Genomic DNA, 16463 nt, shown 5'->3' with positions numbered 1-16463 from the left:
TGTAGTTAATCTCAGGTGTTAATCATGGCATACCATATGCAGACATCCAGACAGCAACATTCATTATCACAACCCCCCCCCCCACACTAGAAAGGAGTCTGAGGAACACGCCATAGCTGGCCACTGTCATTTGTTCAGTTTGCACTGACAGGCCGCTGCAATAAAGTGTCTGTGACATCTGGTCTGGGTGCCAGCGGTAGGCCCGACTTGCCTAATGAACTAACATGCTCATGTTGGCACTACCAAACACACCATTTATTAGCAAGCCTGGCTAGAACACACACGGGGTGCACTCTCAGCCTGAGTGGCAGCCAGGGTCGCAGTGCTGCGGACTTTGTCATGTGTTTTCTGTATGTTCGCTGCTGTTTGGTTTTAAAATGGGTTTTAAACCAGGACAATATAGTTGATATTTTGTTAACAATATAGTTGGGTTTTATCAGTGAGCTAAGAGGTCATGCCTACGGGATTTGAACAAGGATATCAGTTTCAACAATAATCATACATACATACATACTGTATAACAAAAAGGACTGTTCCTTGCAAAATAAACATACAGAGGCAAATTCTGTTGGATTAAAAGGGATTTTAATGTAAATACATTAGCAAATTAGCTGCATTATAACGTTTGACCTTTTGTGTTGATGTCTTAAAATTAAAAAATGGCACAGGACACTTTCAACTGCATAGTTTACTTACAAACCTCATTACAATCCTGCATGTCAGCATTTGAGTGAAAGCAAAACACATTTCCTGTTTGTCCTTTGTACCGTCTGTTTCCTTGTTCAGACACAGTAGAATCAAAGCAGAGGAAAGACTTAATACACAAACAGCATGTATACTTCACTGCCTGAAGTGAGGGGAAATGGAAAGAAAGAAATTTCACAGACATCTGAGGTCGAACTACAGTTAAGTAAAAATCTAGTTCTGCATGCCTGTAATACATTTTGGGGGGCTTTTGTGGAGAAAATAAAATTATACAGAATGCTTTAGAAACAGAGAAAATAACTGAAATGTATAAATAGGACATACAAATAGACTCATCACTTCTTTTTGAATGGATTCTGAGTCTACAGGATATACAATACATGACAGATGACACTATTATCCTTAGTTTGTTTCAACAAGATAGTGTGCTTCCGCACTGTTAGCTTTAAAGGTATCTGTCGAGCATCATGGCTGGTACGCCTGCAGTCACTACCATATTCCCTTTGACCGTATCTCTCTACAACCCCTGGCTACTCTCTGTCAATGTGGGTTTGACATCATGGGTGCAGTCAGCCTGTGGGTGAGGGGCTTTGGGGCAGTGGGGCTGTGCTTTCCCCTAGGTAACACATCATGTCTGTAGTAATGATCTGCTCTCTGGGATGGAAAAGGTGGGAGAGGTGATACTGGTGCAACTGCAGTATGATTACTATGGTGAAACCCAGGTGAACTGGGAAAACCTCTTATTTTGCTTCAAGGGAAGAGTATAAGTTCTGCTAAACTTTTCAGCATTAAAAAAAGTCATATTGTATCAAATGCAAATCCAATCAAATCTACTATATAAGCATGTAATTCATTGAAGGTTTTATGGAAGCACAACATGCTAGTATGATATGACTAAATTAATCATAGTGATCAAACAGACTACATGCATTATATAGTCTATGCATTCACCTGGCCAGGTTGACTTGGACAGAGAAGATGCTACACATCCACAGAACCATCCGCATATCTGAAAAAACAGGCAAGAGACAAAGTTTGACAATCTTCTTGATGGTGTTATTGTAGACTTTGGATCAGGTAGAGGAAACATCGCCTGGTGGCTATTCTTTGTGATTTGAATTTGAAACAGCCATTCATGAGCTACTGAGTAAGTACACTCTTATAAAAAAAGGTGTTATCTGGAACCTAAAAGGGTTATTCGGCTGTCCCCATAGGAGAACCTTTTTTGGTTTCAGGTAGAACACTTTTGGTTCCAGGTAGAACCATTTTGAAAATAGTTTTACCTGCAAAAAAAGGGTTCTACCTGGAACCAAAAAGGGTTCTCCTATGGGGACAGCTGAAAAACCATTTTTTTCCTTGAAAAAAATAGGAAAGTTGTGGTTGATGAGCAATGGCTCACTGACGGCTCGGTCTAGTCTAGACATGATCGGCTATGAAAAGCCAACTGACATTTACTCCTGAGGTGCTGACCTGTTGCACCCTCTACAACCACTGTGATTATTATTATTTGACCCTGCTGGTCATGTATGAACATTTGAACATCTTGGCCATGTTCTGTTATAATCTCCACCCGGCACAGCCAGAAGAGGACTGGCCACCCCTCACAGCCTGGTTCCTCTCTAGGTTTCTTCCTAGGTTCTGGCCTTTCTAGGGAGTTTTTCCTAACCACCGTGCTTCTACACCTGCATTGCTTGCCATTTAGGGTTTTAGAATGAGTTTCTGTACAGCACTTTGTGACATCAGCTGATGTAAGAAGGGCTTCATAAATAAATGTGATTGATAAGAAACGTCCTTGTGTTCTGAGCTGTGCAGACACCATCCTTGACATGCAATCGACCCAGATGCCAAGCTAATTTGTGAACTGGCAGGACTGGGGGGCTGTACACCCCAATAGGTGCAACAACAGTAATTTAGTTGTCTTTCTCTATCTGTGAAATAATCAGGGAAAACAAACAATAATGGAAAATGAAATCTTTTCATGCATGGATAAGGCACTCAACTGTAAACTCAACAAATTGTGTTGCTTATTAACTTGTGTGAGTGAATCTTTTCCCTGGTAATACACCTAGATCTGCTCCAACTAATCTCCCTCTGCATACCAATATTTCGATTTCTAGAGTGGAGAACATTCATGAGTATTTATATAAAATAAGTGGTGTCTGCAGTATTACTATGGTATATATACTGTACTGCTTTTTAACATAATCATGCAGAATATAACATAGGGTTACTCCTTTTATTGTCAATGGTTAGTATTGGATTGAAAGCCTTGTAAGCATATTAATTCCTTCACAAATGACCAGGTTTACTCTGTCAAGCCAAGTGCATTGTGTCATGTTTGGCTAGTCGAACGTCAAACTCTTCATTGAGACAATGCTGAAACACCAATCTATGGGCGAGTCAGTGCCACATTTTAATTTGTGCCGAAATCAAAATGAAAGAAATGTTATCTTGCATATTCAGCAGGCTATGGTATGAAATAGGCTTTTAGAAGTGGCGTCTTAATTTGACAATTTATGGTTAATTCCGTCTTTGGCGTGCTTAACAATGCACCTTAACAATGCACCTATCACTCCTTCTATCTGTGGAACAGCTTGTTGCATTGTGGCCTGTGACGACCCTCCCACTGTCTGCCGTATTCTCTCTTTGTTCTTGTTTCCTTATTAGGATGCCGGTGGGCGGAGTTGGAAGGGTCGTCAGCTAAGTGGGAAGCACCTGGGCCCGGGTGTGTCCCAGGATAAATAGACCTCTTCCACAGTCATTGGGGGTACTCTCTCCATGCAGACACTTTGTTGATTTTGGTTGTGTAGTTTTGTGGCTTTTTGGTTATTTGCGTTGGCACCTTTCAACACCCTGCATTATTACATTCAGGTATGCAAAACACTCACTTACACTACTGATTACACACGCCATTGTTAATTGTTTAGTTACTTTAGTTAATAAATATATATTTTGATACTCCTTGTCTCCACGTTGTCTCCCTTTTGTTGCGAACTCAGAGCCGGTTCGTAACAAGTGGGGGCTCGTCCGGGATCTTGAACTTGTGTTTGGGAGAAAACGTGGAGGTATGTTAAATTGAGGTGCTTTGTTTGAGTTTGGTGCTCAGTATTGGTTGCCTTTGTTTGGTTTGTGTGCTGTGTTGGAGAGAATACATTGGTTAGTTTCCAGGCCCCTGCCTAGCCTGGAAACGCTTGTTCTACTTGCTGTTGGGACGTTGGTCTGAGGAGGTGAGTACAATCAGCTGTGTACCTTGGTGGGAGATTTGGATAGGGTAGTGAAACTTACTACCCGGAGCTATAACCTTTTTCCCCTGATAGGCTTAGTGACGTGTTTCATTTTGGAATATGTTGGGCATTGTTAATGTTTGTTATTTTTGTGTGGTGTCTGTGGACTGAGCAGTTGTCTCGGGGGCACATCCGTGGCTTGGTGGAATCTACCAGCGTGCTGGGGGGTTACTTCCTTGCCAGCGGGCTACAGTGCATAATTACCCACCGCAAATCTGCATGAAGACTAGGGTTGAGTTATTGTAGGTTTTGGGGAAGCTCCATATCTCTTTTCTGTGGTGCCCGGTGTGATTGTATTTTCTCTTGTTGTGGTCTGGTGTGCTCAGCATGAACCGTTGGCGTGACTATGAACCGTTGGCGTGACTATGAACCGTTGGCGTGACTATGAACCGTTGGCGTGACTATGAACCGTTGGCGTGACTATGAACCGTTGGCGTGACTATGAACCGTTGGCGTGACTATGAACCGTTGGGAGATGTTTGTAGCTGATGTGGTCTCTTGTGTGCCCTGTTCCTGAGTGTTATGTGACTGACCATTGTTTGGTTTTGTCATGTTCTAACTTTCCTGTCTGTTCCCTCCTGGTCTTGTGTTCTTCTTTCCTCTTAAATGTTGCTTCCTGTGCGCAAAGGTTGCTGAGGTCTGGGGAGAAGGAGGTTGGCTGGGGCAAGTGGAAGGTGAACATGTAACCCCTCATCAATTTGGGCCGCAGAGGGCTTGTGTCAATTTGGGCCGCAGAGGGCTTGTGTCAATTTGGGCCGCAGAGGGCGGTACGTTGTTCGGGGCCCTTGTTGGTCCCCGGTTTTATGGGGGGGTGTGTGACGACCCTCCCACTGTCTGCCGTATTCTCTCTTTGTTCTTGTTTCCTTATTAGGATGCCGGTGGGCGGAGTTGGAAGGGTCGTCAGCTAAGTGGGAAGCACCTGGGCCCGGGTGTGTCCCAGGATAAATAGACCTCTTCCACAGTCATTGGGGGAACTCTCTCCATGCAGACACTTTGTTGATTTTGGTTGTGTAGTTTTGTGGCTTTTTGATTATTTGCTTTGGCACCTTTCAACACCCTGCATTATTACATTCAGGTATGCAAAACACTCACTTACACTACTGATTACACACGCCATTGTTAATTATTTAGTTACTTTAGTTAAATATATATTTTGATACTCCTTGTCTCCACGTTGTCTCCCTTTTGTTGCGAACTCAGAGCCGGTTCGTAACAGGCCATAGACATATAATCTATAGAAAGGTTTTGGAACCTCTAACTCTGGCACTGACTGTTAAACTGATGGGTACACTAGCAATCTCTGCCAGTCTTGACTTGAATGAGAACTGCCATCTAAGGATTATGTCTATGGTTGTTTGCAGCTGTCGGTTTATTTAGCAAATTTCAAAATACAATCGCTCAAACGTACTGTTTGGAAAGCCAATGCTGTCATTACTAAATGTGTAATGTCATAGGTATTTTAACATTGCAATTTTTTACACACAAAATAAACCTTGATTCATAGAATATTTAATCAGTCGTCTTCCTCAAATGAAGGGATGACACAATCTTTCCAAAATGACCCCGTTAACTCCTCCAGCTACATATGTATGTAGTATAGGGCTCTGGTGAATCAAATTGCATAGGACCACGTTACAATTATTCAACATGGGTCCATTTAACATAGTAGTAATGAAATAGAGTTTTGCTCAGCTGTCATTTTTCTACAAAGAGAGTAATCTGAGAAGCCTTGAAGCACTTCGGTCTTTAACAATTGCTTACATCACATCTAACAGAACAATGACTAATGCAATTCTCTTTGGGAATCCAGCTCTGGTAATGACTCACTGGTAATCTGTATGTGGGAAGGTTCTAAACAATGGACCATACTTTAAGACATGTACACCAACATTCAAAGCAGGCTTGGGGATTTGAGCTCTTGGCTTGTGTCAAGCTGGCGACACGCTTGTTATGAAAATGGATCTGAGAGTGTTTTTGGCAAAGGCTTAATGAATGGCACTGGCAGACGTCTTTTAGCCCAGCAACAGAAATCAGTCCTAGTCATAACGGCAAATAAACAGCCCGCCATGCAAATCTGGTCTGGAGGCCTCCTAACGGGATGCACCTGCTGAGAGCCAAGTGCCTCATCTACAGGGAGAAGAAGATGGCTTTCAAAGTCAAGGGCGAAGAGGACAGCTGTTCATAGAAAATAATGAATCATGAAAAATAATACTTTTTGGGGAATTATTCAAAAGTCTTTGAAAGTAGGCCTATTGTCCTTCAGCAGTTGTCCTTAAGCAATTTTTTTGATGTTACAAGAGTGTGGAACAATAGGAACTAAATCCCTCTCTTCAGGCTTAATGTAACGGTTTCAAAAGCTTTTCAAAATCAACAAAGAACCCCCAACAGATGAATCAGTAGCCTTTTTCTGAACCCTGAATATGAATTTAAAGGCAATGTTCCCGCGTTCTCAGACTGCATTCGCGGTACACGCTGCATATGTCAGCTCAATTGCTATAGTGCTGAACTTCTGCGATACGGATTGAAGTGAGCCCTCTGATGTACCTATTCAACCCCTAATTGCTTGGAGACACCTAACTGCTGTGAAATAAACAGTATTTTATTTGTGTTGTAAAGATATTTTGTAGTTCACATGGTTTTCACATTTTGGATTGCAGCACAAATAGAAGTTATGGTTCAGAAATCTTCAATGGATCAACTTAACCCTTCTTCCTCATGGCTTCCCACAAACTCACACATGTGAGGAGAGCAGAGAGCTACCACTTAAATAAGCACTGGCTTGCTCTCTGAATGGCTTATAGAGTTAATTAACAAAAGGATGTGCCCCTTCTTTGTCAACCCAACCCCTATAGTTTTTGTAGAGTTTTAAAAAAAGGTATTGAGGACAAAATGTATTAATTTTACAGCAGGTGTGCAAGAAAGATTCCAAATACTTACCATGCTCATTTGCACAAAGCTAATTTATGGTGGTGCCCAGCTCTTCTGGTAGGTTAAGGCACTGCACAGTCCCTTGGGAAGAGTTTACTGTGTGCTCTATACTGAGAGTTCAGAGCCTAAAACAGGAAAGAAAACAGAATACACAATATGTAAATGGAAATACAAAAGGAAACAGAGAGAGGAGGAAGGGACATACCTAAAGAAATGTGGGAAACATACAGTGCTCAAGGCTATTGTAAACGCAGCTATTTGAGATGGATCTGCGACTCCAGAAAAACGGTATTCACTTATGAATGTAGCCAACCAAAGGCACAATTAATGGACCATAGTGGCACCCTCCTCTTCCTTGGGAGCTGCTACAGTTCCTCATCAGCTAATTGTGCTGTTGTTATCCTCCTGAATTCAATTTCAGAATCAGCAAGATACTTCTCTGGAACTGTGCTGTTCAACTAGAATCCTTTTAACACTCAATGAGGTGTGAATATTTTCTATACAAAACACTTTGATATCTTACATCTGTTTTACTGGAATCTGAGATGGATCACAGCTATCTTTTGAATTTAGCATCATACTGCAGATAATAAAGGCTGGATCTTAACTTATAGCTAGACATTTACAGCACAGTTTAAATGAGTTATGTTTGTTTATGGACTGTTTAAATGAAGAGAGTGTGTTTTCTGTGCCATGTTGGCCCACAACCACATTATCTTGGCCAGAAAAAAGGCAATTGTAAGTAATCCATTAAACAGGTTCTGTACCAGTTATATGTGTAGCCACTTTCATTGACTACCATGACACTCCACAGAGAAGACAAATTAGATGCTCAGGAAATAGTTTTTCAAAGTTTGGCTGTGACCAGGCTTTACCAGAAGCGTGACTGCAAGATGGCAATCTTTCCACCTCTGTGACACTGATTTGAAAGCCCTGTGTACAGTACTGTACCTGTCTGGTCAAACATGTATGTCCTATCCCACTTTAGGATCAATACATTCACAGCTTACAGGGAGTACAGACATACACTACCACTCAAATGTTAGGACGTACCTACTCATTCCAGGATTGTTCTTTCTTTGTACTATTTTCTACATTGTAGAATAATAGTGAAGACTCAAACTATGAAATAACCAGTGGTGTAAAGTACTTAAGTAAAAATACTTTAAAGTACTACTTAAGTATATTTTCGTTGTATCTCTACTTTACTTTACTATTTATATTTTTGACAACTTTTACTTCACTACATTCCTAAATAAAATAATGTACTTTTTACTCCATACATTTTCCCTGACACACAAAAGTACTCTTTACATTTCGAATGCTTAGCAGGACAGGAGCATTGTCCAATTCACACACTTATCAAGAGAACATCCCTGGTCATCCCTAATGCTTCTGATCTGGTGGACTCACTGAACACAAATTCTTTGTTTGTAAATGATGTCTGAGAGTTGGGGTGTGCCCCTTGCTATCCGTAAATTAAAAAAACAAGAAAATCGTGCCGTCTGGTTTGCATAATATAAGGAATATGAAATGATTTATACTTTTGCTATGGATACTTAAGTATATTTTTGAAATTACATTTAATTTTGATACTTAAGTATATTTAAAACCAAATACTTTTAGACTTTTACTCAAGTAGTATTTTCCTGGGTGACTTTCACTTTTACTTGAGTCATTTTCTATTAAGGTATCTTAACTTTTACTCAAGTATGACAATTGGGTAGTTTTTCCACCACTGGATATAACACATGGAATCATGTGGTAACCAAAAAAGTGTTCAACAAATCAAAATATATTTTAAATTTGAGATTCTTCAAAGTAGCCACCCATTGCCTTGATGACAGCTTTGCACACTCTTGACATTCTCTCAACCAGCTTCATGCTGTAGTCACCTGGAATGGTGTGCCTTGTTAAAAGTACATTTGTGGAATTTCTTTCCTTCTTAATGCGTTTGAGCCAATCATTTGTGTTGTAGGAGTGGTATACAGAAGATAGTTATATTTGGTAAAAGACCAAGTCCACATTATTTCATGAACAGCTCAAATAAGCAAAGAGAAACGACAGTCCATCATTACTTTAAGACATGCTCAGTCAATGCGGAAGATTTCAAGAATTTGAATGTTTCTTCAAGTAAAGTCACAAAAACCATCAAGCTCTATGATGAAACTGGGCTCTTATGAGGACCGCCACAGAAAATGAAGACTTACGTCTGCTGCAGAGGATAGGTTTAGTAGAGTTACCAGCCTCAGAAATTGCAGCCCAAATAAATGCTTCACAGAGTTCAAGTAACAAACACATCTCAACATCAACTGTTCAAAGAGAACTGCGTGAATCAGGCCTTCATGGTAGAATTTCTGCAAAGAAACCACTACTAAAGGACACCAATAAGAAGAAGAAACTTGCTTGGGCCAAGAAACATGAGCAATGGACATTAGACCGATGGAAATGTGTCCTTTGGTCTGATGAGTCCAAATTTGTGTTCCAACCACCATGTCTTTGTGAGAAGCAGAGTAGGTGAACAGATGATCTCTGCCTGTATGGTTCCCACCGTGAAGCATGGAGGAAGAGGTGGGATGGTGTGGAGGTGCTTTGCTGATGACGCTGTCTGTGATTTATTTCGAATTCATGGCACACTTAACCAGCATGGCAACCACAGCATTCTGCAGCGATACGCCATCCTATCTGGTTTGCGCTTAGTGGGACTATCATTTGATTTTCAACAGGACAATGACCCAACACACCTCCAGGATGTGTAAGGGCTATTTGACCAAGAAGGAGAGTGATGGAGTGCTGCATCAGATGACCTGGCCTCCACAATCACCCGACCTCAACCCAATTGAGATGGTTTGGAATGAGTTGGACTGCAGAGTGAAGGAAAAGCAGCCAACAAGTGCTCAGCATATGTGGAAACTCCTTCAAGACTGTTGGAAAGGCATTCTAGGTGAAGCTGGTTAAGAGAATGCCAAGAGTGTGCACAGCTGTCATCAAGGCAAAGGGTGGCTACTTTGAAGAATCTCAAATGTTAAATACATTTTGATTTGTTTAACACTTTTTTGGTTACTTCATGATTCCATATGTGTTATTTCATAGTTTTGATGTCTTCACTATTATTCTACAATGTAGAAAATAGTAAAAATAAAGAAAAACCCTTGAATGAGTAGGTATGTCCAAACTTTTGACTGGTACTGTAGTATACTTTGAATGTCCAACTCAGGGTTAAATGTTGCCATTAGTAAACTATAGTTTGAGTCAAGTAATCTGATTCCATAGATGACAATCCATCTCTCTGTCTGTTACCTGTTACATTGTTTATTAATACGGACTGACATTTCAATTGAAATCAATGTGTTGAAAGATAATAGAGAGACTGGAGACCAAGGGTTTATTAATCAAAAGGGTCAAATTCATCTTCTTACATTTCATTTATTCCATAATGATGAGAACTGATGTATGAGGATTTAAGGTAATCTAATCACTTAATACGTAATTCCTTATATGATCCTACACCAAGCGTATGCCCACTAGCTACTGCAACATGCTTTAACAAAGTCCATGTAAGAGTAAATTATTCATGATCCTTCACACCTGCAGAGCACCTGAAGTAATACGCATTTAAACCAAATACATGTTACATATTGAAGGATCTGTTTTTCAGAGTTGAAGCCATAGCACCAGCTGGGTCACAGCTTAAAAATCAGCTCTGCAAATGAGATCTCCAGTATTGGCAAGTGCTTTTGCAATCAATACATCGAGGATGGTTTGCAGGAGGTTTATCTAATATCTAGTTCAGAAGTAAATTAACTATCTATTTAATGTCACGTCTTTATCAAGATCAGCCTGCCGACTATGCCATGCTTCAGAAAGACATTAACGGCAGGAAGCATCTGAGCTGGCCAGTGGCCATTATCACTGCATCTCTGTGTATCTGTATTGTAATAAAGATCCCAGCTTAGCCCTTAAGGTATTTACGATTAGCACATTTCTACTTAATGTTATTTGTATAACTTCAGGTAAGACATATAATAGGATCGTACTCCAGGAAGTTATGGAAAGTGTTAGGAGTGTAATGTGAGCCACCAGATGCCAATAAATCCACTGGCATATTGAGACTGATTTAATCATTTAAAGGGCCAGTCAGCGGTTGAAACAATAACAAAGAGTACAACTGGCTACTGTTTCTGTAAAAAAAAACTGACCATCCATGATATCAAAATTATAGTTTTAACCATGTTTTACTTTGTTTACAAACATTGGAGTACAACAAGCTTATATTTTGTGTTCTGATGGGGTACGACAGAGGAACTAAGCTCCTGAGGCTAATATATAAGTTATCTTTGAGAATCAATGGGTACAAAAATGTTTAAAAAAATGTAGCAACTGCAGATTGCCCCTTTAAGGGAAATGTGTTGATAGTGACGCCACTAATGAGGAAATAAATGGTAAACAGAAAGTAGTTTACCGATATTAATGCAGCTGTTTTAGGATAGATAATAACTCTATCCCAGCTATTTTAGGGTAGAGATGCCTACATCTCTATCAATGTTTGTTGTCTAATATAGTTTGAAGGACCCTGTGTTAAAAATAGGGAACTAGTTAGGCTACCACAAACAAGTAACCTCATACAGTAGATCTTCCACAAATAATATGCTTAATTAAGTGTTCTCTAACTAGATATTACTATTTTACTTTACCATTAGATTTGCCTTGCTAATACTGCTGCATATTTTTTAAATGAACTTTTAATTACCCATATGTTATAAGCATTGCAGTAGAAGGGCACAATTCCATTAGAGCAAAGATACTCCCAAAAGACTGACATTCATGTGTGTAATTAATATGAATATTCTATCCAACAAGACTGCATCCTTCAGCACAGATTTTAGCTTCGAGCAAACCCCATGTATCTGCTGCTACGTTGTTCTGATAAGTAGATTATTAATTGTATTGTGTTAACAGACTCCAGCATACAGTTGTTTTATTTGCTGTATTTGAAACCAAGGCTGTTATGGAGGGGTATTCTGTACATTTGAAAGAAAGGAAAATTGTTTTCTCAGTTCATTTTCTCCATTGTCAAGGGAATTCTATGGTTTGTAGCAAAATAAACTACAAATGTCCAACAGCAAGCCATTCCTGTGTTTTATAAGTATTATTTGCTGTATTACAGTAACATATCTATGCTATGCCATGTGTTTATTCAAATTATAAAATGGTGTTGCTAAAAATGAACATTGTCTTTGAGGTGTCATTGCTATTTCAAAAGCAAGCATATGTATAGTAACGTTTATGGTAGCTGTACATTTGTTTTTTATGTTAATGTCATTTTTTAATGTGCTGGGTGGAGCAGTGCGTATATTTCTCTACATTTCCAAAGGTACACAATGCATTGAACAAATACATTAAGGTGAAAATACTTGCAAAGCATTGAGCACATAACAACAAGCACGTACACAATCTGCTTTCCCCTCACATAATAGACAGATGGACCAATCCCCTTCCAAGGAACAACAAGCTAGCTTTAGTATTCAGCACCGCTTTCATTGCACTATTGGAAATGTATGTACATATTAATTGCTTTCTCCTTTTGATGTGGTGAAGTAGCACTACCCAGAATTCAATATCATGGTAGAATTTATCCTTTTAAAAAATCAGAGCGGCAACACAGAAGTTTCAGGTCTCTCAGGGCTGCTCTATGTCTTACTGTTGAATCTAGAGACATCTATCAGCTTCCCTCAGGCAAAGTGGGGACTGAAATAGGATGCTTGCCAAACAACTTCAAAGCTCTTTATCATGGTAAACTGCCAGATTACAATGTGTGTTATTCATAACTGAGGGGGGCTAAATTAAATAGTGTAGTAAAAGAGAAATATTGATTGTGATTGGTTGAGGCAAGAAGATACAAAATAATAAATAGTTAAATGATAGTTTAGAAATGAATTCATGGATGAGGAATTAATAAATGTACCTCTCACACGCCCCTTATCGAACAGTTCACACAATATGTTACACCTGTTGGGGGAAAACAATGTGATTAAGACTGAACAAACCATTTCAAATAGTATCAAATATGAAGAAAAAAATTGTCAGACTATGGAAAATACCAATTATCTTAACTACTTCATGATCGCATGCGATGCAACATTATGGACTCTACACAGGATGAGAAGCCTAAAGTATGTTACTGTCAAAAAAGTAAACCAATTCAGGGTAGGACAAAAGCCATAGGAATATGACAATTTAATTTCAGAACAACTATTTGGTCGTTTTGTTTTCTGGTTATATAGCTAAAGTTTAGCTGGCAAGACATTCATTTTAGTTTTAGTGTCTTTAATTGATTGCTGTTAATTTTTTAATTTTGATGAGTCATTTTTTAAGTCTCTAGTTATCATGAATTAGTGGTTTTAGAGTGTCTCTTATTTGGGGGTTAGGAGGGACAGGTTTACTTTTTTAAGTGTAAGTAACTTTTTTAAATCATTTATAAATTGGCAAACGCAAAATTCGAGTTATTATTAGGGTTACCTGCTTAAGGTTTAGTCATCCTTTGAGTCCCGCGATCTACTGTCTTAATAAGCCTTCAGTCTTCATGTCTACGAGTCACAAAACAGAATTCAGATCTCTAAACGGCCATCAGCGGAGGTGATATATAAAAGCACTGGAAATTACAGCAGCTTTCTAAGGTTGAATAAGAAAAATGGAAAAGAGAAAGACAGCAGAGACACTGATGGGTTGCTGATAAAAGACACAGCAATCTAAGTCCATCCCATTCATTCACTCAGTGATGGCATAAGAGTGTGAATGTCTACAATATGCACATTCTGTTTGTCGAGAACTGTATACGAGCCAAGTTCAAAAGCTTGAAGGCATTTAGACAATATTATGGTAGTATAGGGGGACTTTCTTACCTCTTTTATCGCCATATCATTCTCAGAGACATGCTAGTGCAAACAAGTCAATCAGAATTTGTGTTTAATAAGGTCAAACTTAGAGAATAGCTTAAAAATCCATTTATTAGTCTAAACAGTTGCTTTCCATTAACATGTTATACATTTAAAATGACTAACCAAGATTCAATGAACAATTTGGCTCTTACTTTGAAAGTATTTAACAAAAGATTCTTTATCGTGTTACTGCATGTTATCTACACAACAATTATGAAAGACAAGTCTCGAAAATTCATAATTTTTTTTGACTTTCTGTATCAAAAAACATTTTAGCAATGACCTGAAACCAAGCAGGCATTTAGTGCTAGAAACAAGTACTTCAAATGTTTCTGTTTTACCAAAAAGTTTCAGCTTTATTAACAAATTATGGCAAAACAAATTTACCAATTTATGGCCACCTATTTAGAGAAGCTTACACATGGTGCTTTATGTTATTTTAATATATGTTTTATTTACAAATACAAGTTAAACACAGAACAGAGCACTTGTAGTAAGCTACATACATAGCTGATTGCTTTCAACCCAACACGAAAAATATTTAAATAGTTTTACAAGATCAAAATCTAACATCATAACAAATATAGAAAAAAATAAGTTATCACCTAAGTTAACTTTACTCAATAGTAGCAACCCATTTTCATCCTGAAATCAAATTTCCCTAAGGGCTATCAAGAAGCATCAAGTTCTGTGACAACTTCATGCTTTTATTTTTCGAGGGACAGACAATCATTGACAACCAAGAACAACATTCCAATGTTTATTGAAACACAAATGTCTTTCTTTTGTTTTCTCTACTAATTGTTCTAAAAAAAGAGTCCATGTTCTAAAAAAATCGAACATTTCTGGGAGGAAATTAAACAATCATATGGTTGTCTTATGTCAGAGGTCACAGATGTGGAGCCCCTTCAATATCTACCATAGGGATGTTCTCTGTAGCCCACACGTGAGATCCTTGCTGCTGGGGCTTTGAGTGATGGACGGGTTGTAGTCCACTCCTCTTCTGCAAGAGGTAGAGTTCAGACAACATTATATACTGTAGTAAGATACTAACTCATATCAAGTTCAAAGTAAGGAACTACTGTAATATTCTGTGGTAGACCAAAGACAAACTATAATAAGTCAAAGACAAACTAAACTTTGAGTTCAATTCAACCTGTCTAAGCAATGCTTATGTTTTGTTTACTACTACCTGTGTACATGTCTAATTGTGACAAATTTTTGTTTGCCAAAGTTTATCTATAGGTGGGTAATAAAGCAGCAAATAAATTTTCCCTGTAGAAATTGGTCTTGGTCAATGACCAATTCAATGATTCCCTTCACAGACTTGCTTTTGCTTCACACTCGCTGTTCTTTCCACTTCAATGGTTGAGTATGCAATGTCACCCTAATTTAATGATCAATAAGCTTCATTCATAATATGTGCTGGGGATCAACGCTCTGTGAACTTTACAGAATTTACAATACAAAGTAGTGTGTCCCTAGCCACTCCTGTTAGCCCTCATCCACATGTCATACCAAGTTATAAGACCAAGTCATTCTATTTCTATGGGCAATACTGCATCACATGATACTATTATGTGTATAAGGCAATACCATGTAACTTGTTGTCACATGGGATGGGACTATAGCTGCTGGGGGAGCTGCAAAAGGGTTACATTAATACAGGCTATTCAAAAAATAGAAAATCCTTGTCATATCTTGGGCATTAATCCTTCTTAACAAGGGCATGCATGTCCATGAGAGTATTCTCAGGTCCTTGTTTTCTGCTGCAGGTACCACAGGGGCTACTGCTCTCAGCACAGTAAATTAATTACATGAGCGTTCTGTCCTCTGTCGGCCCAAAACTGAGCTCTGGCTCATTCAGGCTGCAGTTTCAAGTTTCAAGTTTTAATGTCATGTGCACAAGTACAATGAAATGCCTTTCTTGCAAATTCTAAACCCAACAATACAGTAATCAATATCAATGTAGAGCTAAAAATAACATAAGATAGTGTGTGCGTGCGTGCGTACGTGTGTGTGTAGAGTCCTGTGAGTGTGCATAGAGACAGTGAAAAAAATTTAATAAAATAAAAGGGTCAACTCAGCCATTTTGTTAGCAGTCTTATAGCTTGGGGATAGAAGCTGTTCAGGTGCTTGTTGGTGTCAGACTTGATGCACCAGTACCGCTTGTCGTTCGGAAGCAGAGGGAACAGTCTATGGCTTGGGTGGCTGGAGCTCATTTTTTGAGTCAAATTACATAAAGAACAAATTCCTTCACTGTGCAGAGCTCTGGTTCTATGTCGCAAAGTGTTTATGGAGCAGAAAATCAAATCATTGGTTTTTGTTGCGTCCACACTTCATCGTGCTGAAAATGAATGACCGTGATGTTGCAGACCTACACTGGAAATCAGCTTCAGTGGAGAGCAGAGGGCTAAGAGCCAAGAGCAGAAGCATCCCTGATCTGGTATCCAATCTAATCCACAATGAGGGCACATGTTCAAAAGGCAGAACGCTGGCGGAACATCCACCTCCACCTTTTCAATAGGCATCAGTCAGGCCTCTGGGCCTTCACTGGCGCACATTGTGCTGTGCTGCATCTCTAATCAAATCCTGGTCTGTCGCTAGC

The 16463-nt window shown here is 39.1% G+C and overlaps 1 protein-coding gene across 1 annotated transcript in view; it reads right to left on the bottom strand.

The window, feature by feature from the left end:
• Window positions 1–13906: 13906 nt before the first annotated feature.
• Window positions 13907–16463, bottom strand: part of LOC106612832 (KH domain-containing, RNA-binding, signal transduction-associated protein 2) — a 122042-nt gene continuing 119485 nt past the window's right edge. Inside the window, exon 9 of the mRNA XM_014214393.2 lies at window positions 13907–14858. Within this exon, the coding sequence (XP_014069868.1) occupies window positions 14764–14858 (95 nt within the window). The 3' untranslated portion in view covers window positions 13907–14763. The remainder of the gene's footprint in view (window positions 14859–16463) is intronic.

Source organism: Salmo salar, chromosome ssa01 (genome assembly GCF_905237065.1).
Source record: "Salmo salar chromosome ssa01, Ssal_v3.1, whole genome shotgun sequence".
In the NCBI taxonomy this organism is placed as follows: Eukaryota; Metazoa; Chordata; class Actinopteri; order Salmoniformes; family Salmonidae; genus Salmo; species Salmo salar.
The sequence above is the reverse complement of the archived record's forward strand: the minus strand, read 5'-3'. Positions and strand labels throughout refer to the sequence as shown.